At 59.9% G+C, this 23090-nt stretch overlaps 1 protein-coding gene across 1 annotated transcript in view; it reads right to left on the minus strand.

Moving 5' to 3' along the window:
• Positions 1–306: 306 nt before the first annotated feature.
• The window catches only part of EFNB1 (ephrin B1), a 53495-nt gene continuing 30711 nt past the window's right edge, over positions 307–23090 (minus strand). Inside the window, exons 2-5 of the mRNA XM_054839752.1 lie at positions 22762–23039; positions 7477–7569; positions 6337–6465; positions 307–5349 (exon numbers count right to left, since the gene is read on the minus strand). Of these exons, the coding sequence (XP_054695727.1) occupies positions 4961–5349; positions 6337–6465; positions 7477–7569; positions 22762–23039 (889 nt within the window). The 3' untranslated portion in view covers positions 307–4960. The remainder of the gene's footprint in view (positions 5350–6336; positions 6466–7476; positions 7570–22761; positions 23040–23090) is intronic.

A 23090-nucleotide genomic window follows, 5' to 3' on the forward strand; every position in this document is an offset into this window, starting at 1 on the left:
CATAGGATCTTTTAGGGTGGAAAAGACCTTTAAGAGCACTGAGTCCAGCCATTATCCATCCGTATCCCTCTGTATCCAACCCCAAGTCCATCGAGTCACTGGGGCCGCGCGAGATGCTGCAAGCATTAGACAAAAATCCCCCAATTTTCAAAGCTCACCAAACCAAACCCAACACCTCCCTCCAACACCAGCGGGAAAAGCCAGCGATGACTTGCACGAGCTAACTTGTCCCAGATCTCTTCAGACCAGGCTGCGATTTCAAAAGACAACCTGGGGCAGCAAAAAAGCACACAGGAGACAGCCGGGTTTCCATAGGAAAAAAACCCTTTTATTTAACAATATATCAGGTTCCATCACGGCTCCATGGAGTTCAGATGCCACAGAGCTGGTTACCGATGCCGATGATATGCTACTGGGCGGGAGAGCTGGGGAGAAGGCGAAAGGAATCAAAAAGAGGAACATGACACGAAGAAACAAAAGTCTGCGGCGCTGGGGAGCGCGGCCGACAGGACCCTGGCATCCGGCACCGCCGGAGCCCCGCGCACCGACGCAGCCCCACGGGAGCCGAGGACGATCAACCAGCGCGGGATTGCTGAGCCCCACTCCGGGACGTGCCCCCCCACCCCGAGGAGGTGCTGGCACAGAGGGTCCTCGTTCCCTCCGTGCCACGGCCGAAGCCCCGGCGTCCCCTGCACCGCCAAGCTGTGCGGTGCCCAAACCCCTCCTGCTGCTCGCCAGCGGCAATTCCCGGCCCCTGGCCGAAGCCCCCATCCCACGTCCCTGCACCGGCAGCGGGACCGGCGCATCCAGGCTCCAAGTCCGAATTCACCTCCCGGCTAAGGGCGGTGGAGGATGGACAGGGAAAATCTGGCAGCCCAGATGCTCCAGCGGTGCCGGCACCGCCTCAAAGGCAGCCGGGCGCAGGGTCGGGGCTGCAGCCCCGCGGCTGGTTGATCGTGCAACGTGGGGCCACCCGGGAACATGGGGAACTTCCCCCCTTGGGACGCGGGACCGCGGCGAGGGCGCGGATGCGATGCCGTGGGATGTAGACGTGGTCACAGCTCTGAAATGTGGGAGCGCGCGGTGCGGGTGTGCTGGTGCGCGGCGCAGCCGGGAGGGAAGGAGGACCGGCCCTGCTCCAGCACCTCCAAACCCCCCCAGGGCAGCAGAGGCTGCAGCAGCAGCCCCCCCCCCCCTCCCCGACCCTCTGCTGATATAATGCAGACTCACAGGCAACTGCCCGGCTCCTGGAGCAACCGGACTCCAAGGAGCTCCCACCCGCCTCCCGGCTGCCCCCCGGGGACGTGCCGGGCATGCCGGTGGTGGGCACGGCCACCTCCCCGAGGGAGGGACCCTTGGCGCTGCCCTGTACAACACATGGGCGCTGCTGAAGAGGAGCGAGCCGCCCCCCGGCCCGGGCACCAAGCAGAGATCGGGCTACGGCGTGCTTGCAGGCGGCAACGGGCAAACCGGGACAGCTGGGAAAAGGATCTGCAAGAGCAGCAGCTCCGCAGGTCTGGAAATCGGGATCTCAGGATGCTGCGCTGAGTTACACATCCCGAGGTTCAGGTTTTTTGGTTAAAGACAAAAAAAGGAGATAAATTTGATGCTCCTTTAGTTCACCTTGTGTTACCAAGTCTCTTGCCCGGGCTCAGGACGGGGCTGAAAGCGCTGCCCGGACCCAGGGCGGGAAGGAGCCAGGTCCGGCTCTGCCGCGAGCGCCGGGGCTGTGCCGGCGGCAAGGGGCACGACCAGCCGCACCGGGGCAGAGCCGGGGCTCCCGGCCTCGCTCTCTGCTTGGGGGCCGGCACATCCTGCATTATATCGAGGGCACGGCCCCCCGGCCCGGCCCCCCCAGAGGGACCGAGCCCCCCAACAGCCGTTCTGCCCAGCAGCGCCCGCACACCAGCACAGCCCCGCAGGGCTGCTCCGGGGCTGAGCGCAGTATGACAATGTTTTACACCCGTTCTTGTGGTTAAAATTTCTTTTTTTTTTTTTTTTTAGTTCTCATTTGTTTTTCTAAGAAAAAGCAACCAGAAAATAATTCAGAGTTTATACAAAACATCTTTACATTATTTCTTCCAAAAAAGACTAGTATTTACACAAACAAAACAGAAAAAACAAAACAAAACAAAAACCAAAAAAAAAAAAAAAAAGAAGAAACCAACCAAACTTCAATGCTTTCCATGAAAAGAACCGAAGGGACACACTCCGTTTTCAGGACCCAGCAGACCGAGGTGCTCAGCAAAAACCAAGAGTTCAGATTTCACCCTTTCTTCACATATTTACAAGGTTTCTCAGCTGCCCCCCACCAACAGGAGCGGAGCCGCCGGGGGCCGCTGACCACGGCTCGGCTGGGGACAGCCACCGCGAAGAGCCACCGTGGGAAGCCACCCCGCGCCGTCAGACTGCTTTTGGTACAACTCGTGGCCAGGCTCCTTCCCTTCTCCTCCAAAACCAAACCAAAACTAAATCATCCCCCAGCCGCCTCCTCCACGCCAGCCGCTGCTCCCCGGCCACGGATAAAGCATCCTCCACCGCCACCACCACCGCCCAGCTGCGGCTCCGCTCGCTTTGGGAACTGCGGGTCGCGATTTTGCCGACGGAAGAGGGGAAGCAAAGGGGGATTTTCTTTAAGACACAATTTTCTGTCATTTCCAAGAGCAGACCCCGTCCCCCAGTGCAGAACGGGGGGGTCCCGCAGTGCTGGGGTGGCTCCAGCGTGGGCGATGCTGGCACGGATGCCGTGGAGGCGAGGGGCCCGAAAGGTGCTACACAGAGGGGGGGCGCAGTGCTGGGGGCTGGGGGAGCAGGGAGAAGGGCCGGGCAAGGGGGAGCACCCGCTGCGGCTCTTCTCTCCGGAGCGTGGCGAGCGGTTTAGGGCCCTGAAGCCGTCCTCACCTCGGGATGCCAAAGTGGGAGGAGAGCTGGGGCAGCCTGCTCCGCTCCAGCCCAAGCTCCTGCTTTCTCCCACCTTCAAAAAAAAAAAAAAAAAACCCAAACCAAACATCGCAACGCCAAGGGATGCTCAGGACTGAAGCCAAACCCCGAGTGCAGCATCCTGCCCCGGCAGCGCCACCAGCTTTCGCCCGACACCGTCCCCTGCTCTGCCCCTCCTGCCGCCCCTGCCCGCTCCTCGCCAAGGCACTTGTGCAGAGCAGCTCTCTCGCTCTTTGGGCACTTCCTAACGCGGGGTTCGGGGCCCTGGGGACAGGCAAGGACAAATCAGACCAGGCAGCCCCGTGCCACCGCAAACCCTCCGCCCGGCAGTGTGGCGAGCCGCCCCGGGGGAGCGGCACCGCCTGCCCCGCGCTTGCTCCCTGAGCAAAAGCAGCTACTTCTGGAAGGAAAAGAAAGCGAGGAAGGAGGGGGCGGCCACCAGCCCCCAGGCTAGGACGGCCCGAGGACAGGCGGGTGGCAGGGCACCGCCAGCCCCGCTGCGCTCACCGGCATCAGCTGCGGTGCTGGCGGGTCCTCCTGGGAAGGGGAAGCTGGGAATGGTCCCACCAGAAGAGCCCAGGGCTCAGCCCCTTCCAGTTTCGGGCAGAAGACGGGCAAGGCAGGGGCAGAGCGAGCCCGGGCTGCTGCCCCGGGAGGCGGACGGTCGGGTGATGCTCCTGCGCCAGGAGCCCGGGCAGGGGCAGGCACTGCTGGGGCCGGGGCCCAAAGGCAGCTCCCGCAGAGCGGCACCGGGTTCTCCTGCTAAACCAGGCGGGTGGAGAAGCCTTCGGCTCAGCACCCAACCAAGCCGAGCCCAGCACTACAGCCGGCCCCAGTGCCGGCCTCATCCTGACACCCCCAGCTGCCCCCGGCACAGGCTGCGGGTCGGGAACGTTTGTTTTCCAGTTTTCCTTTCCAAGGACAGCCACCCGCAGCATCGCCGGCTGGGGGACGGGACCGGGGGCTGCAGCTACCCCCTGCCCTCCCACCGCCCCCCCTCGCTTCCAGCCGGCTCAGCCCCAGCCGAATGGAGCCCCTCAGCCAAAGCTTTTCTCTGCAGTGGGATGTCCTCGGGTGCCAGGAAGAGCTGCCGGGCCGAGGCTGCTGCTCCGCGCGGGGCAGGAGGAGCACCCGGACTCTTGCGCACTGAATGCTTGAGACATGGTATAGATATATTTTTTTTTTCTTTCTTTCTTTTTATAAAGAGACTAAAACAAGAGTCAACAGCTACGAACACAAAAGTTTAAAAGGGCAGTGGCAGGAGCAGCAGGGTCTGCCCCGTGGCCGACGGGACGGCGTGCTGGAAGGAGGCGACGGCATGTGCCCGAAGGCGGCGGGCGGTGGGGCAGAGTCCCGCCCGGAATTCACAAAAATAAAAATGTTACAAAAAATTAAAATAATTATAATAATAATAATAGTAGTAGTAGTAAATCGGGTTTGCCAGCTTCCTCCCTGCACAGTTGTCTGCATCTTGGCACCTAGGCAAAGCATCCTCCTCCTCCCCCCGCGGCTGCTCACTCCTCCTCGGACTGAGGCTCCTCGCCGCGGCCCCGGCATCGGTCCAGGCTCCGGGACCCAAGCGGTGGCCGACGTGGCGCCAGGCGCACGGACACTTCACTCAAGGACGTACGGGTGACAGAGGGAAATCCCAAAATAAAAAGGGGAGGTGGAGTCTCCGGGTTTGCAGGCGGTGTCCGAGCGAGCATAGAAAGGCACAGCGCCCGCCCCCCCGGCCAGCCGCAGTCTGGAGAAGAAGAGGAGGATGCTGAAGGCTCACCCTCGAGTCTCGGGATTACAAAAGCTGAGAACTACAAAACTAAATACAAAGGGGAGAATCAGCGTGCGAGCGAGCCATCCGCTCTCCGGTGCCGGACCCTGGCGCTCCCCGCGCCGTGCCGTGGGGTTCGTTTCGCTTCCTCCCTCCTGGCGCCAGACTGCCCGTGGGGAGACCCGGGGGGCGGCTGCCCCCCGCGCTCGGCGCTCCCGTGCTCCTGCATCGGCGGCTTGCCCAGGCTGCTCCTCACACCTTGTAGTAAATGTTGGCTGGGCTCTGGGGGGGCATCTCCTGGACAATGTAGACGGGGTGCCCGTAGTCCCCGCTCACCTTCTCGTAGTGCGGGCAGTAGTTGTTCTCTGTAGTCCGTAAGGGGATGATGATGTCGCTGGGCTCCGAGCCCGCGTTCCCGCTGCATTTCGGGCTGGCCAAGGTGCTGAGGGACAAGGCTGCAGCTCGCTGCTGCGTGTGCTTCCGGTGCCGCTTGCGGATCTTGATCAGGAGGACGACGAGGAAGATGATGATGAGGATGAAGATGACGCAGCCGGCACCGATCGCCGCGAAGACGGCCACCTTGGAGCTCAAGAAGCCATCGCTGGGACCTTGGGTCTCTTGGCCGTCCTGGTTGACGGAGCCTGCAAGGCAAGGGAGGGGGGTGTCAGGCCCTGGCAGGCAGCCTCGCCCCCCCTCTGCGCAGCTGGTTCCGTGCTCCATCCGTGCACGGATTGCGCCCTGCGGGGTGGGAGAGCCCTTCGTCGTAGCTGGCCCTGGGCAGAGCAGACAGGAACCCCGGGCATCTGCGGAGGAGGGACCATGCACCCTCTCTCCCGCCCCGCATTGCTGCCCTCCCTTTCCGTCTCCCGGCCGACGGAGCAGAGCACTACTCAGTCCAGGTGACGACCAGTCCAAACCCTGGGAGCCTTCGCTCTCCGCAGCAGACCTGGACACTGGTGAAAGTGGGCTCCGATACCTGGAGCTCCGAGATATCCGATTACTGACCCCCCACCTCCTCCTGACCCCGGGCTGGGGCAGCCCCAGCCCCCCGAGGGGAGAGCGCTTGGCTGGCCGAACCGGGCGAGAAGAAAAGAGCAACTCTTCCCCACTTCATCTGATTTCACTTTTCTCTCAGCAGGGTCAGGAACTCAGGAAACCACCTTCAAAGGGCTTTCACACTGGCTCAGCTCAAAAACCCGAGGACCTCACCTCCTCCAAGCCCTCTCAGATGTACTGCGAGGAACAGATGGGCAGCGAGGAGGAGGAGGAGGAGGAGGAGAGTGCTGAAACAGCACTTCCCTGCAAAGCTCCTGCCAGGACATACCGGAGCTGGGAAAACAAACCCGAGCTGCTCCGCACCGCAGCAGCGCCTGGCTGCCTGCGCCGGGCCCCGAGCGGTCCGGGCCAGAAGGAGCAGGGCTGAGGCGAGGAGATGCTGCGAGCAGCCGGGACGGCAGAGATGGACACAACGCTTACGGGAAACCCATCTGCATCCCTGCTCTGGAGCACCCAGGATCCCAGGATCTGTGCAACAAGCCCGGCTCGGAGCTGCTCTGCCTGCAAGGCTCCGGCCCCGCGGGCAGGCAGAGCCCCCAGCCCTCTCCTGGGGCGTCCCTGGCAAAACCCACCTGGCTTGCCGGGCTCCTCCACCGCTGGGATCTTGCTGCGTGGGCTCTGCGTGACGATTTTCACGGTGTTGTCGGACTCCTTGCTCGGCCGACTCGTCGTCAGCTGCTCTGGAATCACCGCGTTCGGATCTGGGGAGGAGAGGGAAGGGGTGGATGAGAAACCTCGATTCAACTTGTTCAGCAGCAGCTCGCTGCCCTGCCTAAAGAACAACTGCCCCCAAAATCCCAGCCAGCCACCCCCCACGGAGCGCAAGGGAGGTGCGGGAGCGATGGGAGCTGCTTCAGGGCTTGTAGGAAGCCGCCTCCCCACCCTAATCCCCCCCGATTTTATGTTTGCTGAGCTCCCGTGTGTGGGTTGGGGCAAGTTTCTTGCACAGGCAGCGGGAGGAACAGGAAGGGAAGGGAGCCTGCCAAGGCTGCAGCACTGCTTCTTCTGTTTATTATAAATATTGGCCCCAGAGTGAAAACATAATAATGAAAAGCAGCCACCAGGAGCTGTGCATCCGAGTTGGGGGCCGAAGCGAGCCCGGGGCACGGCCGGGGCTGGGAGGCACCCCGCAGCTCGGGACGGGAGGGTTTGGGCAGCCCGCTCCAGGAGAAGAGCGCGCTGTGCCACAGCACCGCCGACGGCGATGCCCTCGGTGTCCCGCTCCCACCATCCGCCTGGGCTGTCCCCGCAGCGCAGGGGCCACTGCAAGCTGCCAGGACCACGCTGGGCCCGAGCACTGACCCCTGCCCAGCTCAAACCCCCAGCTCGGGTGGCCGGCAAGTCACGGGGGCACCGTCCATGCCAACCCCCGCCGATGACCTTGCGCAGGTCACGGGTCCCGCGCGCTGAGCTAGCTTCCCACCGGGACACCGGCCAGGAGGTAACCCAGGACAATCACTCCACTTTAATCCCAACGCACCAAACGTGTGCGAGTGTTGGCAAAAGAAAAGAAGAGAAAAAAAAAGAGCCTACAAATGAAATTCTGCTGAACTACCCCAGGAGGCCTCCCAGGCTCCGGGGACCATCTGGCCCGGTCTCAGTTTCCCCAGACCCCCCCCAGCATGGCAGCCCAGGGGCCCTGGTTCGGGGGCCAAGGTTTCGCTGGGCAAAGGCATTTTGGCGCTGGGAGACCCAGGCGCAGGAGGACTCACCCTGCCCCACTTTCATGACAATCTTCATGGAGCGCGTCTGGCAGACCCCTCCTTCCCGGTTCTCCAGGCCATCCAGCGTCCCGTTGGAAGTGGCTGCAAGAAAAGAGAGGGAACGTGAGGGGGGTTCCCCGGAGCTGGAAGGGCACCGACAGGCAGGTCCCCACTGTCCCCGGGCCCCACGAGGGACCCGGCAGGAGCCCGGCACCTCCCGACGCGGGGGCTTGCTCCTGACCCCCCGCTGCAGCCACTCCTTCGTGCCCCAGTGCGGAGCCCACCACAAGCGTTTAATACACCGAGTTCTCGTTTCCTGCACCTTCCAAAGATGTTTGCAGTGGTGAGGACGTGATCCCTCCAGCTTCCCCTCGCTGCCACATCCACACAAGCGAGCCATTCTCCACGCCTGCACCCTCCTCCCCCTTTAATTCCTGGATAATTTCCTTTGCTCCTCGGTGTATAATAGGAACACATGCATATGCACAGTTTAAATTATACATATATAATTACACACTGTGCCTCAGTAAAGAATGTAAACTCAGAGCCCCAATGGGGTTGAGTGGCTTTAATTGCAGGGCAGAAGTCAGTTAAATTCACATTAACTTTTTGCTTTAGCCGGCACAGATTTTTAAGCCTTTCAATCCTGTGGGAGCACAGGGAGCCACACGTCTCCCACTGCCACCACACAGGAAAGGACCCCCACCCGTCGGGGACAGCTCGAGGCAAGGGGGGATACACGAGAGGAAAAAAAAAACCCAACCCCAAACCAGAGGATTACAGGATCAAGCACCCAAATGGCAGATTCTGCTAAACACACTCTCCCTGGCGAGCAGGGACGGTTCTCAAACCGGCACCTCCAACCATCACGGCAAACGCAAATCATCCCAGTGCTCCACCAAATCCAGGCACGGGGATTTATTCAACCAGGGAAGCAACAAAACCCGGGAGGAGCGTGGCGATGGCGTACGGCACGAGCGGGGCTTAGGGAAGGCCGATGCGTGGAGAGTTCACGAAGCTACGGGGATGGTTTTACAGAGACGAGGCAGTGAAGCGAAGCAGGACTTGGCCAGCACAACGCAGCCAACATCTGCCCCGAGCCCCAACACCAAAACTCAGCCCCAGGGTTCAGGTTGCCTGTGCAGCCCAATTCCTGCCTCCACCCCACAAAAACTCAGATTTGGGGAGGGTGGGCAACCCGTCGGTTGGGGACGAATCCATCAGACCCCGCTGGGTGTCAGTGAGGAGGTGATGGGAAGAGGCTGGGTTACGCAGCAAGGTCTTTCTCTTCCTTCCGCGCTCCCTTTCCAGCCGCAGGAGCCTCAGGATGCCCGGACTCGATGCTGGGCTACTTTGGAAGGCAAGCCTGGATCACGCTGGGATGAAGGCTCAAAGTCCATCAGCTCTGTCCAAACGTCTCTGTGCAATCGAGGCTCTCGTGTGAAACACCAGCAAATGTTTTACTAATCAGAAAGTCGTGGGGCTGTTGGCTGAGTTACAGCCTCTCCCGCAGAGGGGTTTTGCTGCCAGCAGCTCCCTGGACAGAGCCGTACATCCACGCATCTGGGATTCGCTGGTGGGCGTTTTGACAGGAGCACCGTCAGCACAAATCCCGATGCAAACGCCTGGGAAAGCGGAGAAACCTCCCCCTGCAGCCTGCACGAGCTCTTCCCAACGTGAACCCAAGTCAGACGCCTGAGCGAAAGCTCCCCGTAAAAACATCGCAGGGAGCTAATTCCGGCAGAAGGCAGGGCAGCCCGGTTCTCCCAGGCCAAAGGCACTGGGTTTGGGATGGAGCGAGCCAATACATCCCAGCTCATGGCCCTGAAGCGGTTCCAGGCTTCCCAGCAGCATGCCACGGGTTGCTCCATCTCGAATAGACTTCACCCGTTCATGCTGCAACACAGCAGGGCAGGAGAAAACAGAGCAGTCGGTAAAAACCAGCCTCTGCGAGACCTCGTAAGGTCTTATTTGTAAGGTAATAACCCAAATGTATCAAAACAATTTACAGAGTGAGTATGGCTTGAGTGCGGGGAACTAGGAGATCCTGCAAAGGTAGAGCACGCAGAGACGTAATTTCCTCCAAAATAGCTACGGAGATGTTGCATTCGGATACAACGACAATATTAAACATCCAAACAGCAGAGAGGAATGCCAGCTGGAGTCACAGGGACGGAGGAGGGGAGGCAGCTGAGCATCCTTCCTCCCGCGCCGCACGCAGGACTTTGTTCAAGAAGCCTCTTCTTTTTCTGATCATCATAACGATGAGGGGAGAAAGCGGCTTTGAAAGGGAACTGCATGAAAAAAAATGAAGCAGCTATTTGAGGGAACATAAAAGGGGGCAGCTAAAAGGGTAAAACACTTGTAAAAACCATGGTGATTGTCTCCGGTACAGCCTCTTGAAACAAGGACACACGCTGCCACGCTCTATATAGATCCAAAATGGGCCAAACCAAAGCAAAGAAAGATGTTCCACACAGCTGGCCGGGCTTCCAAAAGTCAAAATCCCATCCAAATGGCTAAAAGAGAGAGCGCAACTTCTGGCGAGTTTTATGTAACCACGGAGGACAGACAGACGCGTTTCTGAGAAGCAGGTCCGGAGGCGGGCAGGGGTCTGCGGCCGGGGGGTCCCCACTGACGGCGGCACTGCAAGCTGCTCCGTCGTGCTTCGCTGCAAAGCCCAGAGACGGAGAGCTGCTCCTCCCGCTGTTTCTGGTTTTCAGAGTGGCAGATTTACCAGCAGAAGGCCACAGGAGCAGGCACCACTCCAGCAGAGCCGGGCGATCCGGGAGGCACCTGGTGAGCAGCAAGACGGGAGCCCAAAGCGCCTGCGATACTCGCCGCTGTGCTCGTGGAGGCACCACCCATCATCGACGGCGGCCAAAATCCATCGCCGACAAAGGTGAGGTAAGGCAGGGGAGAAAAAGGTTAAATACGCAGGCACAACGGTGGGCTGCAGGGAGAGGCGAGAGGCAGCCCTGAGCCTGGGAGAGCTGGGCGCGGGGCGGTGGCACGAGGCAGAGCTAGAAAACGATGAGCGAGGACGGGCAGGGAGCTGGGGATACCCGGGGGAACAGGAAAAGGCAGGTCTCACACCTCAGCCGTGCTTTTCACACACCGCTTTGGCAACGCAGCCCCAGCACATCAGCAAGGCTTGATCCGGCCAGCCCCAGCCGGGCGGAGTGCACGGGAGCATTGTCCTGCCCCCCTTCCATTTCGGAGCGACTTACACTTTGGCTGAGGGAGCGGGAGAGCAAAAGCAGCCTCTGGACAGATGACTTCTACTCGGCCTTAAAGAAAAGGCAGCTCTCAGCCCAGAGAGCTATTAGATGCCTTTGCCTTAATGAAGCATTAAGCCCGAGGCTGCTGAGTGATGAGGATTTAACATTGATACCATTAACCATGTAATTGCTTGTCAATTTGGAAGAGATGCTCAAGCCTGCATGGAAGCACAGGCAGGACCTCCACTTGCTGGCACAACTCACCCGGGTCCTCGGGCACCAGACCAGCAAAACACCAAGTCCCAGCCCGGTGAGAGAGGCCGGCCGGCTGGGACAGACCCCTCTGCGGGCAGGAGAACCCCAAGAACCCCACGTTTCCACCTCCACCTGTCCCTGGTGCATCACACTCTGCTTCCCCACCGCGAGCACTCAGAGTGTCACTGGAGCTTTTCTTCCTCCCCTAAAAATATTTCAAATGAGAACCCGGGTTTTGGCAGAGGGAAGACTCTGGAAGTAATACCTGGCAGCAGATGAAGGCAAGGGTCTCTTAAATGGTCAGCTTTGGACAGAGTGAGACGCTTGGTTTCTCTTCTGGATTCCCTCTAGCAGGACTCTGTTATGATTTCGGCCCCAAAGCACAATTAATGTGCTGAGACTGTAGCGAATCCAAGTCTCTTTCCTTTCATTGTTCTTAATTACTCTTCCATCTGTGCGCCACAGCCCCGCTCCAGACCCAGCCAGGCGCTGCGTGGATGCAGCCCGGACGACCCCAGACCTGTCCAAGATTCACATTTCCATCGCGCAGCTCGAGGCGGAGGCAGCAGCATCCCACCGGCACCGCCGTCGCTCACTGCCAGGGCTTCGGGGTACCCCCACAGCCTGCCCCCCGTCCCGCCGTACCCCCACAGCCTGCCCCCCGTCCCGCTGGAGCAGAGGGGGCGGTGGGAAGGCACTGACCGACCCTGCTGAGGGGCAGCCGGTGTAGAACGGGCTCAGATCAGCCACAGCTCAGTCAGGACACCCATGCCAGGCTGAAAGCCCCTGAAGCCCCTATGGGTGGCCCTGAAGAGGTCCCTCACACATCTCCGGTGTGCCACCAGACCCTTGGCACGAATCCGCAAGCAGCCTCTATTTAAAATAAAAATCTAGCTCACGCCACCTTCTCTCTCCTGCAAGACTTCCAAGTTGCTTCACGCACCCTCAGTAAAGGGCGTTACACAGAGCTGCCGCATTGGTAGGGGTGCTGCTGCAGCCTGCGCTCACGGTATCGCCGTTATTATTAATATTATTATTACTACTACTATTATTTCCTTGCCGGACCCTGCCGAAGGGAGGCGAGCCCGCCGCCCCCTCCCCGCACACATCACCCCCAAGCCCTTTCCATCAGCTCCGGCGCATTCGCTGGGTCGGCTGCCAGGGCAAGGGCAGGGGCTGCGCGGGGGGAGCCGAGCCCCACGCTGTCACGCTGCCAGCGAGGCCGGCAGCAGCCTTCCAGCCCAGAGGCAGCTGCGCCGGGAAGGGGCCCTAAAGCCCCAGAAATGCGTGTGCAAGCCAGCCCAGCCCTGTCCCGTCCCTGAACGGCTGCAGGAGGTGCAAGGCTAAGGTTTCACACACCCTCCTGGCAGCTCAAGAGCAGCTCCAGCCTCCCAGTCTGCTGTGGAAAGGGAAGAGCCGAGCAGCCTGTTGCCCCTGCACCCCTAACCCCGAGGGTGCCCTGGGGCTGCCCCCTCCCCAGCCTCGGAGGGCACCAGGAGACGACCACCACGGGCAAGGAGCCTCAGCCTGCCCGCCTGGCTGCTGCCACCATCACCTACTGCTCGTTACCCAAAAAATACCCTTCTGGCAGGAAAAACTCCGCTCCAGGCTGCTCCGTGCACGGCGATGGCTGTTGCCACAGGGTGGGAAACACATGGAGATCCTCGGAGCAACCACCACGACCTTCCCGCTCCGCCCTGCCAGCTTCCAAAGCACCCTAAGATCCAAACCAGAGCTTCACAAGCAACACCCTCCCTGTTCGTTATCTGCATCCTCCTCTTTGCTCCTCCAGGTTTACCGTCTCGGCCTCACAAACAGCTCAGAAAAACATGGGCGTTTACTAGAAAACAGCCGAGCGGGACACAAAGCTGGAGGGGCACGTGGCAAACCCAGTTCCTGGCTGACACAAAGGTCTCGTTCACGGCCATGGTGCTTGGAGGGGATTTCAGCTCTCCGAGGTGTTAAGTCCTCCTGGGAAGTCCTGGAGCACCCAAGTAGATGGTGGGCAGGGGGATGCGAACGCCCACCAGCACCACGCACCCAGCCCTGGAATTGCCTGGCTAAATAAATAGATTTTATATATAAAAACACATGCCTCTCCCTGCACCAGGAGGAACCTGGGGCTTCACCTCCATCCTCCCCGCGCACGTGGCAAGCGGGGGACAGCCGGGGTGACGGCAGAAGACAGGCTGCTCGCCGCGTGCCCCGGGGAACTCGGACATCCCAGCCCGTGCTTCTTGCTCCAGCAAACGCACCAGAATGAAAACCACCAGGTTCAAATACGCTTCTGGAAATAGGAATGAAAACGATAGCACTGGGTCTGGCTGGGATGGAGTTTTCTCCTCCTGGCCAGGGTCAGACCCCACAAAGATAAATGAAAGTGTTAAATGAGCTCCGTCCCTTATAAAGAGCGGCAGTTACATTCCCAAAGCACAGGTCCAGCAGCGCCGGCCGGGTTAAGGGCGCAAGAAGGGAGGACACTGTGCACCCACACTCATCCTCACGTGCCACAGCACCGCTCCCGGCCCTGAGCGCTGGTTTGGGACTGCCTAGGGTGCCTTCCTGGGGCAACAACAGGCAAACACTGAAGTACTGCACAGAAAAGGACACTTCAACACAAGCAACGCTTACGTGAAAACCTAATTTCCCATTAAAATAGCTTTCTGATGGAAAAATTATAACCAATCCGAATTAGCATCATAACGAAGAGTCACAGCTACGTTGCAGGTAACCTCATCAAGGCCAGAAAGCACCCCTTGCTTGCAAGACCACCGCTTGCTTACTTGCTCACAAGCCCTTTTGCACCAATGCTGCTGAGACGTCTGCGCAGAAGAGCCCCGCGAGCTCCCCGCGTCCCCGTCCCGGGGAGCTCCCCGCACAGCTCGGGGGGACCAGGGCACCAAATAAAGCCTTTGCCTTCAGGTCTATCCACCCCCTTCCGAAAAAAGAGAGCATCGGTGGAAGAGAAAGGTTATTCGCAGCCTCTGCGGTAGCCCCAAGCAGCTGGTTACAGGTCAGGAAAAAAAGTGCCATGTAATTCTCCACCTGACGCTCTGCCAGAGTCATTTGTGGGCCCCGCTGGGAGCAGGAGAGGAGGAAAGCACTTATTGCGCTTTAACAGGGTGTAAATCTCTTCAGTTAGGCAGCAAAACATCTGCGACTCTGACTGAGAAATCTGTTGTGAAGAGGATGGAGAGGGACTCGCAGGGGGACAGTGCCACCCACCCCGGCAAGCCCGATGCCCACGCCAGCTCCTCCTCGCACGCGAGATGCTGCAGGGAGGGATGCGGGGATGCGGAGCCATCGCTGCCCAAGTGCCGGGCTGGAGGCGGCTCAGAGAAAAGTCAAAGTTATCGGGGGCCAGAGAGGCTGATTCATGTGCAAATCTCCTGCCTGGGAGAGAGTGTGGGGAGCCGAGGAGGTGCAGGGCAGCGGGGAGGGAGCAGAGCTCAGGGTGCTGTGGGACAGCCAGGAGGAAACCCCACTGCAATTAAAGGTAAACTTTGCATAAGCATCAGGAATCTGCTGGCAGCGGGGAAGTTTACGTTGGTGCAACTCCTGGCCCAGAGTTGCAAATAACCCCACGGCCGGGACAGGAGTCAGCCCTGCTTCTGCAGCGGGGGAGCAGCCGCTGCTGCCTTGCACCCACCGGTGTTGCACCCACGCAGGGACCGGAGCCCAGCTCGGAGCGCGATCACCCTCAGCTCACAGCGCTCCATCCCTCGGCCGCCGGAGCCTGCCGACACCTCTGCACGGCAGCACCCGCGGCTCCCCGCGCAGCAAGCACGGCAGCACCCGTTCTGCCCCAGCCAGGGGCCACCGGCTGCTGAGCCAGCGGCCAGCAGGACCCCAGGGAGGTGGTCTCAGCCCCCTGCCCCAGGAGGGTGCCAGCACACGGCCCTGATGGTCTTCAGCAACACCCCAGGTTACAGGATTTGGAGATTTCCAACATAAGCTGAAGACGCCCCTGACTATCCAGACGAGGACTTGCCCACTTGCTGAGTGAAGGACGGAGGAAGGATCTCTGCCCCCCAAGTCAGGGCCGACCCCCACGCAGAGGGGTGAGCAGCCGCCCCCCTGCTCCCTGCCATCCCACCGCAGCCGGCTCTCAATTAGCTGTGTTAACACCCGCTCCGCACTGCCAGGCGGGATCAAAGAGCACAGTCATTACACAGCAGCAGCAGCAAAACCATCATTCCTAGGGCAAAGAAACTTCAAATGGTGAATAAAACCAATTCTCCCCAGAAAGGCAAGCTTCTAAAGGTGCCGCACGCAACCTGGGCAGCCCTCCCCAGCACAGCCAGCCCAGGCGAGAGACGTTCAAAACACAGATCATTAGAAATTAAAGAGATGGAGAAAGGCTGCGCATCGCGATTCATTAACGCCCAACCCCTCTGCGCCCCACACGTCCCATGGTCCAAGCGTGGCAGTGCTTTTTGGAGCCTCCAGCGTAGTCTTGGTCCAGCACCCATCGCACACCCCAGCACCCATGGCCGCGCATGCACGCCCCAGGCAATTGCCCAGCGTCCCAGCTCGCGGCAGAAGCTACAACACGCAGCCTTTCACGCCAGGCTGGAGCTGCGGTGGTGCCTGCAAGCCTCTTCGCAGTACCCTGGCATCAAGAAAGCGCTGTAGGTACAGAAGCAGTCGGGGATCCCAGGGGAAAAGCCCGGGGAGAGGGTCTCCATGAAGCAGCGGTTAAAAGAATATGCCAAGGAAATCGTTGCCTGCACTTATCTGCCGCACACCCTTCCCAGCCGCTCCTGTATGCTGGGGTTTTTTTTCAACTCTTCATCAAGTCGAAGGCTTCTTCTGCCTTTCAAGTCTCTTACTGGAAGTTTAGTCCAAAAGGAGCCGAGTTTTAATCTCTAGTTCCAGAGTTACGGAGGAAGCCCTCGGAGGTGACCATCGCTGAAGAGCAGGGTCCATCAGGGTCCACGCACCGGCAGCTCCAGGAGATTCCCTGGTGTCCCGGCACCCCGCTGCTGCAGACCTGCCGGGGGAGCAGGGCTGGAAGGGGAGGAAGAGGATGGGCGCAGAGGGATGGCGATGCACGGGTGCCAGCTGGATGTCACCTCCTTGCTGCCATTGCCCAGGTTGCACGTCACCTTGTTTTTCAGGAGCACTGAGGAGTTAAACACGTTTTATTTTTTACTAATAGGTCGTGTCAGCGTTAAAGAGACGCTCTTGGAAATCGTGTCTCCTGGGGAAGGGCGTCCTTAGGGGCAGGCAGCCCGACTCCCTGGGCAGACACAGCCTGGCGCCCAGCTCCCCACGGCAGGGAAAACCCTTGGCCGGGCAAGAGCTGCAGGCAGCTGCCCACCGGGCGCAGGCAGGGGCCGGGCTGCCCAGCAGCCAGAGAGTTAAGCGGGCACCGTCACCCCTGGCCAGGGTCTTTGTTGCAGGCAGGGCCCCCCCTCCCCGGCCCAGGAGCAGATCAAAGAGCTGGGTATTTACCTCCTGGCTGGGTGCGGGACACTGGCCCTTTCTGATCGGGCTTTTCATCCCTATTAGGGCCGTGAAAGGCTGAGCTATGAGATCAGCTGCCAGGGGCTGTCCGGGGACAGCGCTGAGCCGAAAAGGTCAGGAGGGAGGAGGAGAAGAGAAAAGAGGCAGAGGCTTAAGGGACAGGGCTCAACAAAATCGCATTTACTCTGGTCACGGTCTTCAGACAAGCCTCCAAGACAAGGAACCCCGTGTTGTCTAAGGGCCATTATTTGGGTTTGACATGTCCAGCGCCCGGGCTTTGAAGTTGGGAGTGGGACACCGTTAGAGACCCGTTTGTCTCCGGTGCGAGCCCATCGGCTCCCACGCAGCATCTCCCGCGGGGAGAGGGTCTCATCCACCCTCTGCCACCAGCTCCCGGCGGGACGGGGATGGAGGAGGAAAGCCAGTCCCCAAAACCGGATGGTTAGGCCACCAGGATGGCTTTGCTTCGCCCAGGCTTTCCGCGTCGCCGCAGGTATGTCGCAAGCTGGTGGGATGGGACGCGGCAGGCACATCGGCAGAGCACCGGCCCATTTGGGTGAAGAATGAGGAAGCCGGTTAATTGGGTTTTTATCAGCAGAAGTTCACAGCTCTCATCACGGCATCAAACGGCACTTTTGCTTTCAACTCATCTTCACCAAACAAGTTGTGGGACAGAAGATGAGGAGCACATGAAAGTGGCCACATTCAAATGCAATCAGGAAAGAAAGCCAGCAAAGAGCTGGCGGGCTGACAAACTGCCCCGGGGGGGGCTGCGCCCCGTCCCCCCCCCCTCCTCCAGCACAGCACCCATCAGAGACAGGCAGCAGGAACCAGGGAGGAAATTATTAAATACGAGGGTTGCGGAAAGGAGCTCAAGCAGCTCCGCGTTCGCTCTCACACACGCTGGCATGGGTTAAAGGCTTCCCAAACCAATGGCAGCTATTTCGGAAGCTGGAGGAGTACAGCCAGAAAAACAAGTATGGCAACGTGTCCCAAAAAAAAAAAAAAAAAAAAAAAGAAAAAAAAGGCAGGATGATCCTGGCAGTTGGCAATATATAGGTGATCCCCTTCTCCACGCCGAAGCGCGAGCTATGGAAAAACGCTGACGCAGAAAGGCCCAGGGACGAAGCCTACGTCGCAGAGGCAGCAATGGTTTACAACAAATAATTATTGCCAGGTTAAGTCTAATTGCGTCTAAAAACAGAAACGCAAGACAAGGGGTTTAAAGAAGCACTCAGGGTAATATATCTGGTCTCACTGAATCCTGCTGCCAAAAAGCGTTAGATTGGATTACGAACCTTATTACATCAAAAATGGATTGAAGGGCTTAAAGACGAACAATAAACAGCAAACGTATTAGATTTATGGGGCAAACATCTACCGGGGCCTCGCTTTTACTTTAGCATTTTCATCAAACGAGGTCTCCTTGCCTTCAACAGGCTCACAGGAGAGGTGGGACGCCGCAGCCGGGGACGCGGCAGAGGGACGGGCAGGAGATCCCATCCGGGAAAACCCCGCAGGGCTGCTCGGCCAGGGCGCTGCCCACCACATCTGCAGCCAGCTGCCCGGGGAGCGCGGCTTTGCTGGGGGGGTCTTCGCTCTCCTGCACCCCCTCGAACACAGAAAGGGCTGCAGGGACCACTGCGATGCGTCCGAGGATGACGCAAGCGCTAGGCTGAAGAACGCGTCACCCCAGGCAGCTGCCTGCCAAAGCACGGTGGCACCGGCAGCAGGCAGGGCACAGCACCGCTGGGTCACATCCAGAGCTCCTGCATGGCGGGGAGCCGCGCCGGGAGCTCCTGCTCACGCCGCCCCGCTGCCGGGACGCTGCCGGGACATCGGGATTAATGCATCTCTATCTCGGCACCTCATTACCAGAGATAGTAAAACTGGAGCAAGTTCAAAGAGTAGCAGCAAACGCAATTAAGAGCTGGAGTGAGTTAGGAGGGGAGGTGGAGAGAGCCGAACCTGCACGACTGGCTAAGCCGTGGGGGGGGCCGGAGCTGCCCACGAGCATCCCAGGAGCACAGACACCAGGGACTGGGGGAAGGCTGCTTGAGTACGACATGGACAGCCAAGGAAGCAGAGAAAATCACCAGAAATTGGTCAAAACTGAAGCTAACGAGAAATGCGGGTACGGTCAGGCGCTCAGACCTGGGGCAGATGACCCGCAGGCACGAAGCAGGACCCCCACCCCACCATCACAGAACAGTCCTCAGCTTTCATCCTCCTATAGCCTTTTGCTCCTGCTAAACCAAAAAGCAATCAGCTGGATTATTTTTAAGCACTCAGACACATTCTTCTCTCCAATTGCAGCCATTCGCAAGTAATCGGCTCCACAGGGACAGAGGGAGCCGTAACCACACGCCTGCTAATGAGCCAGAAGCACCTTCTGCCTTGATGAGGACAGTGTGAATGACCCAAACCTCACCGCCAGCCTGGGGAACGGCGGCACCGCTCACATCCCCACACAGGTCTGCAAGTACAAGCTGCCCCGGAGCCTCCATCGACCTTCCCAGGAGCCAGCCCACGGCCTTGCTCTTGGCAGAGAAACCCCCACAGGACTTTCTTTTGGGGCAGAAAGCAAGTATTCATTCCTGTTGGACCTCACCTTCCTACCTCCCACGCAGCACGGCAGGAGGAACCGCCCGGGAGAGCCACCACCGCACGCTTCCCTCCGTCTGCCCGCGGCGTGCAATGCTTTTGCACGAGGGGACAGGACGCCGGGGACAGGAGACTCCCACCCAGACACCCAAGGCAGGCAGCGAGGCAGCTGCAGGACACCAAGGACAGGAGAAACCACCAGCTGCCCTGAACCCAAAGTCTGCCATGGACCAAAACACCCAATTCCCAAATTCCCAGCTGCCCAGCCCTCTGAGGGCCCTGTCCCGGGGACGGTGCCCCATGTCCTCCACCGAGCCTCTGTCTCTGGTGCGGACCTGCAGGCAGGGGCTCCTGCACCTTGTTCTTCATGAAAAGGCTTAGGAAGAGGCACCAGCCCCGGGAGAAAAGATGCTTTTAACGAAAGCCCGGGGCTGGCGCGGAGGGGCTCGGAGCAAGGCTTCGGAGAGGATGGATGGGGAGAGGTTACGTTCGCTTTCAAAAGCCTTTTTCATCGCTAAGCCGAGGGCTGGGGCCGTGTCCCTCCGTGATAAAAGTGGCCCTAAACAAGGCTTGGCGTATCCAAGGCGAGGGGGGGGAGCAGCCCTGAATGGCGAGGGACCCCGGGAAGCCCCCTGGCTCTGCCGATGAGTTTTTCCAGCTGCCTGGGGAAAGTGGGGGGGGGCAAGCGGCACACGTCCCGCTGCCACCCCGCTCCCCTCCGCTTCAGCATCGCTTCCCCCGGCTTAGGGCTGACTGCAAATGAAAAGGAAGGGAAAAAAAAAAAAAAACAAACCCTTTTGTGTGTCAAGGCAAAGCTTGGGGAGAGGGGAGGGGAAAAGGAAAAAAAAGGGGGGGGGAAGACAACATGTGGGTGGTCTGCTCAGGAGACTTTTGACTTTGTTTTTTTGGCTATTTTATTTCTTGGCAGAAAGAGCTCCTGGGGCTGCTCGGCAGAGGGTACAGCCAGATCACAGGAGCATCCTCGGCCCACCCAGGGGCCAAAGTTCAGCTGGCAGCGGCCGCTCGCTCCCAGCGCCGAGGGGGCTCGCATCAAAGCGCAGAGGAGTCAAGAGAAATTAAAGTCAGAAACGGTCCAAGGAGGGGGCAGAGGGCACTGCCGGCCCCCCGAGGAGAAGGAGGGGACCTCACAGGGATGCTCTGAGCATCCCCTGCTCACCGCATCCTTCTCCCAGCCCTGTACAGGCTCCGAGATGCTGCAACAGGAGACTGGGATCGGGAAATAGAGGATAAATAGGATTTTATGGCAGTCTCTGGGGACATCCCCCGCTTTGGGATGAAAGTGGGATTGTATCACAAATACAGAGAATACTTCTGGATATGGGAGAAGATTCCCATTGCTGGTAGCAGAATCATATAAAAACCAGATTGGGCAAAAATGCAGTGAGTTTAAAAGCCTCAGCCAAACCTCCAACGGGACGCACAGCCGGGACTTCGCAAGCTGCGCTGTGCCAGCAAAATCCCGGCCGTGCATCCCGTCGGAGCTGCAGCGAGCCGGAGCGATGGTGACCCAGGTGTGCTGGCAGCGTCGGAGGGGAGCTGGCACCGGCTCAAAGCCGGGGGGGCCTTTGGGGAGCAGCGTTTGTACTCGGCAGCACGCTGCCGGCCGCTTGTGAGAACGCCACTGAAAGCTACGGGCGGTTGATTTAACTTAAGCAACAGCTTTCGTGTGAAATGCAAAGCAGCTCCTTAAAACTTGTGCAATTCAGAACCTGGTAAATCCTCTGCCTGCCCTGCCTGCACCTTCCTGCCAGACTGCAGTGCAATGCGAGGGACCCCCGCGTTTCTCCTCCCTGGAGCTTCGTCAGGCCCCTGAGCTCGCTCTGGGGAACGTATTTGTCTCTGGGGGCTCTCTGCAGCCCGAGGGTCCCAGGGGATGCAACAGTGGGGCACGAGGCAGGACCCCGCTTTCAGCCCTCATTAGCTTGATGACTGTGCCAGTGCTTGAACTTGACCCTCGAGCAGAGAGGAGCCGCTGACCGAGTGCTTCAAGATGTTTGCCTGACATACAAAAGGCAGACTCACGGCCGTGCATTCAGCCCCCCTCCTTGCTCACTGCAGGGAAAGCTCGCTGTTGAATCAAGCCTCGCAGCAGCCGAGGGACAGCAGCAGGGCTGACCTTTGGGGGTCCCAGAGCCCCCAGACTCGAGACAGCCGTGGTTATTCGTGGCAAGGGAGATGGGAGCCTGCAGAGGAGCTGTGCCGGGGCTCTTGGCACCCCCAGCCCATCCCTGGGGCGCCTGGGCTTGTAGCCAGGGTCGCCTGCACCCCTGAAGGCTGCGAAGCTGGTGACCCCAGCTGTGCTCCCCCCAAGTGACACCAGGCAGACGGCCCCAGAATCGGCCAGCGAGGGTGACAGAGCGACGGTGGCTCTGGGGAGAGACCGGCCCCGCCAAACGGTGACTCAGTCCTGCGCAGCCCGCGGTCTCTGCCGTGCCGAGCAGGCTGAGCGGGTTGTTGTGCCAGGCCCTCCCCGCCGTCACCTCTCCTACGGCCACGCGGTGACGGGCGCAGGTGACCAGAAACCCCGGCGAGCCCCTTCGCCGCCACCCTGTGCTCAGCCGAAGGACACAAGGGACGTGCCGGAGCCCATCCTGGCAGTTTCCTCAGTGCCAGGTTTACTCAAACTATTCCGCAGCAAAACGACAGGCAGCTCCAGCCCCAGGTAGGGCTCGCCAGGGAAATCCAGGCTGGCAGCATCACCGCGGCACCGCGCTACTGCAGAGCACCTCCTGCCCCCAGCTGCCTGCAACATCCTCGCCACCCCCCTCCGAGGGCAAAGATTTCAGGCTAAAAATACACTGTTTACCGACTGGAAAGCACCAGCTCCCGCAGCTCGGCGCTCGCCTCCCACGCAGGCAGCTGACCTCTGTGCGGGGCCGCTCGCCGTCGACCCCGCGGCACGTGATGGCGAGGGGAGAGACGAGCCGTGCGCGGCCACCGTGCCCTTTGCCGGCTGCTCCGCCGCGGGTTCACACGCGATGCGCCGAGCCAGGCGGAAACAGCGAGGTCGAGGAGAAGAGCGAGCCGGCGGGCATCAGCGAGCCCAGCGCTGCCAAGGCATGGCCGAGCTCCCCCGAGTCCTCCCTCCATCCACGGCGGAGCCAGCACAAGCAGATACATCCCTGTGCAACGGTCCCCTGCACGCACGGACCCCTCCGTGAAGTCGTATTATACCGAGAAACAACGTGAACAAGGCGGTATGCAGAATTTTACAGCCATTTAGACCACAGCAAGGACTGGGCACCACTGGCAGCTCCCTGCTGCTCTCGGAGGTGGCGCCCAGGGGGGAGGACGAGCATCTCCTCGGTCACCGTTCCTCCCGCTCCCGACTGCCCCGCCGGGAGCTCCCCACGGCAAGCCCTACAAGAAATGCACTGCAACATCTCCAGCCTCGGAGGAAGGTGGCGGCAAAAAATAAGCTCCAGGCACGCGTTGCCCCTCCGTGCCAGGGCTGACCCCAGCGGGGGGACATGGTCGTGCTCCCGGCCCACGGGCAGGGGCAGGGCAGGGGGCACAAGGCACAGCAGAGCAGCCAGATACAGGCCGGTGACCCGCTCGGCCAGCAGCACATTCCTCCCTCTTCTCCTATCCAGCGGGAAATATTTTCCGTACGTGTCAGCTCTTTGCACCAGCCAAGTCACGAACAAGCGCCTGGTGACAATCTCCAGGACCCCACGGCCCCCCCAAGCTGGGGCTGGCGGCGAGGAAGAGGAGGGCGACTCACATGTGATGAAGTAATCCTGCTGCCGCTTGAACTCCAGGCCCATGTAGTTGGGGCTGAACTCCTGAAACTTGATGGTGAAGCGGATCTCCTGCTCGGGCCGGTTGCACGTCACCAGCACGTTGGGGTCCATGACGGTGCTGCAGGCATCTGCCTGGTCCTTCTTCACCAGGTACAGCTTGTAGTACTCGTAAGGCTTGGACGGCTCCGCCTTGGGGCAGATAATGTCCAGTTTATCCCCAATCTCCGGGTAGATGACCAGCCCCTTCCCACTCATGAACCTGGAAGAGAGGAGGGCGAGAGGTTAGCCACACGCTCGAGCAGGGCAGCGG

This window comes from Grus americana, chromosome 12 (assembly GCF_028858705.1).
Source record: "Grus americana isolate bGruAme1 chromosome 12, bGruAme1.mat, whole genome shotgun sequence".
NCBI classification, from domain to species: Eukaryota; Metazoa; Chordata; class Aves; order Gruiformes; family Gruidae; genus Grus; species Grus americana.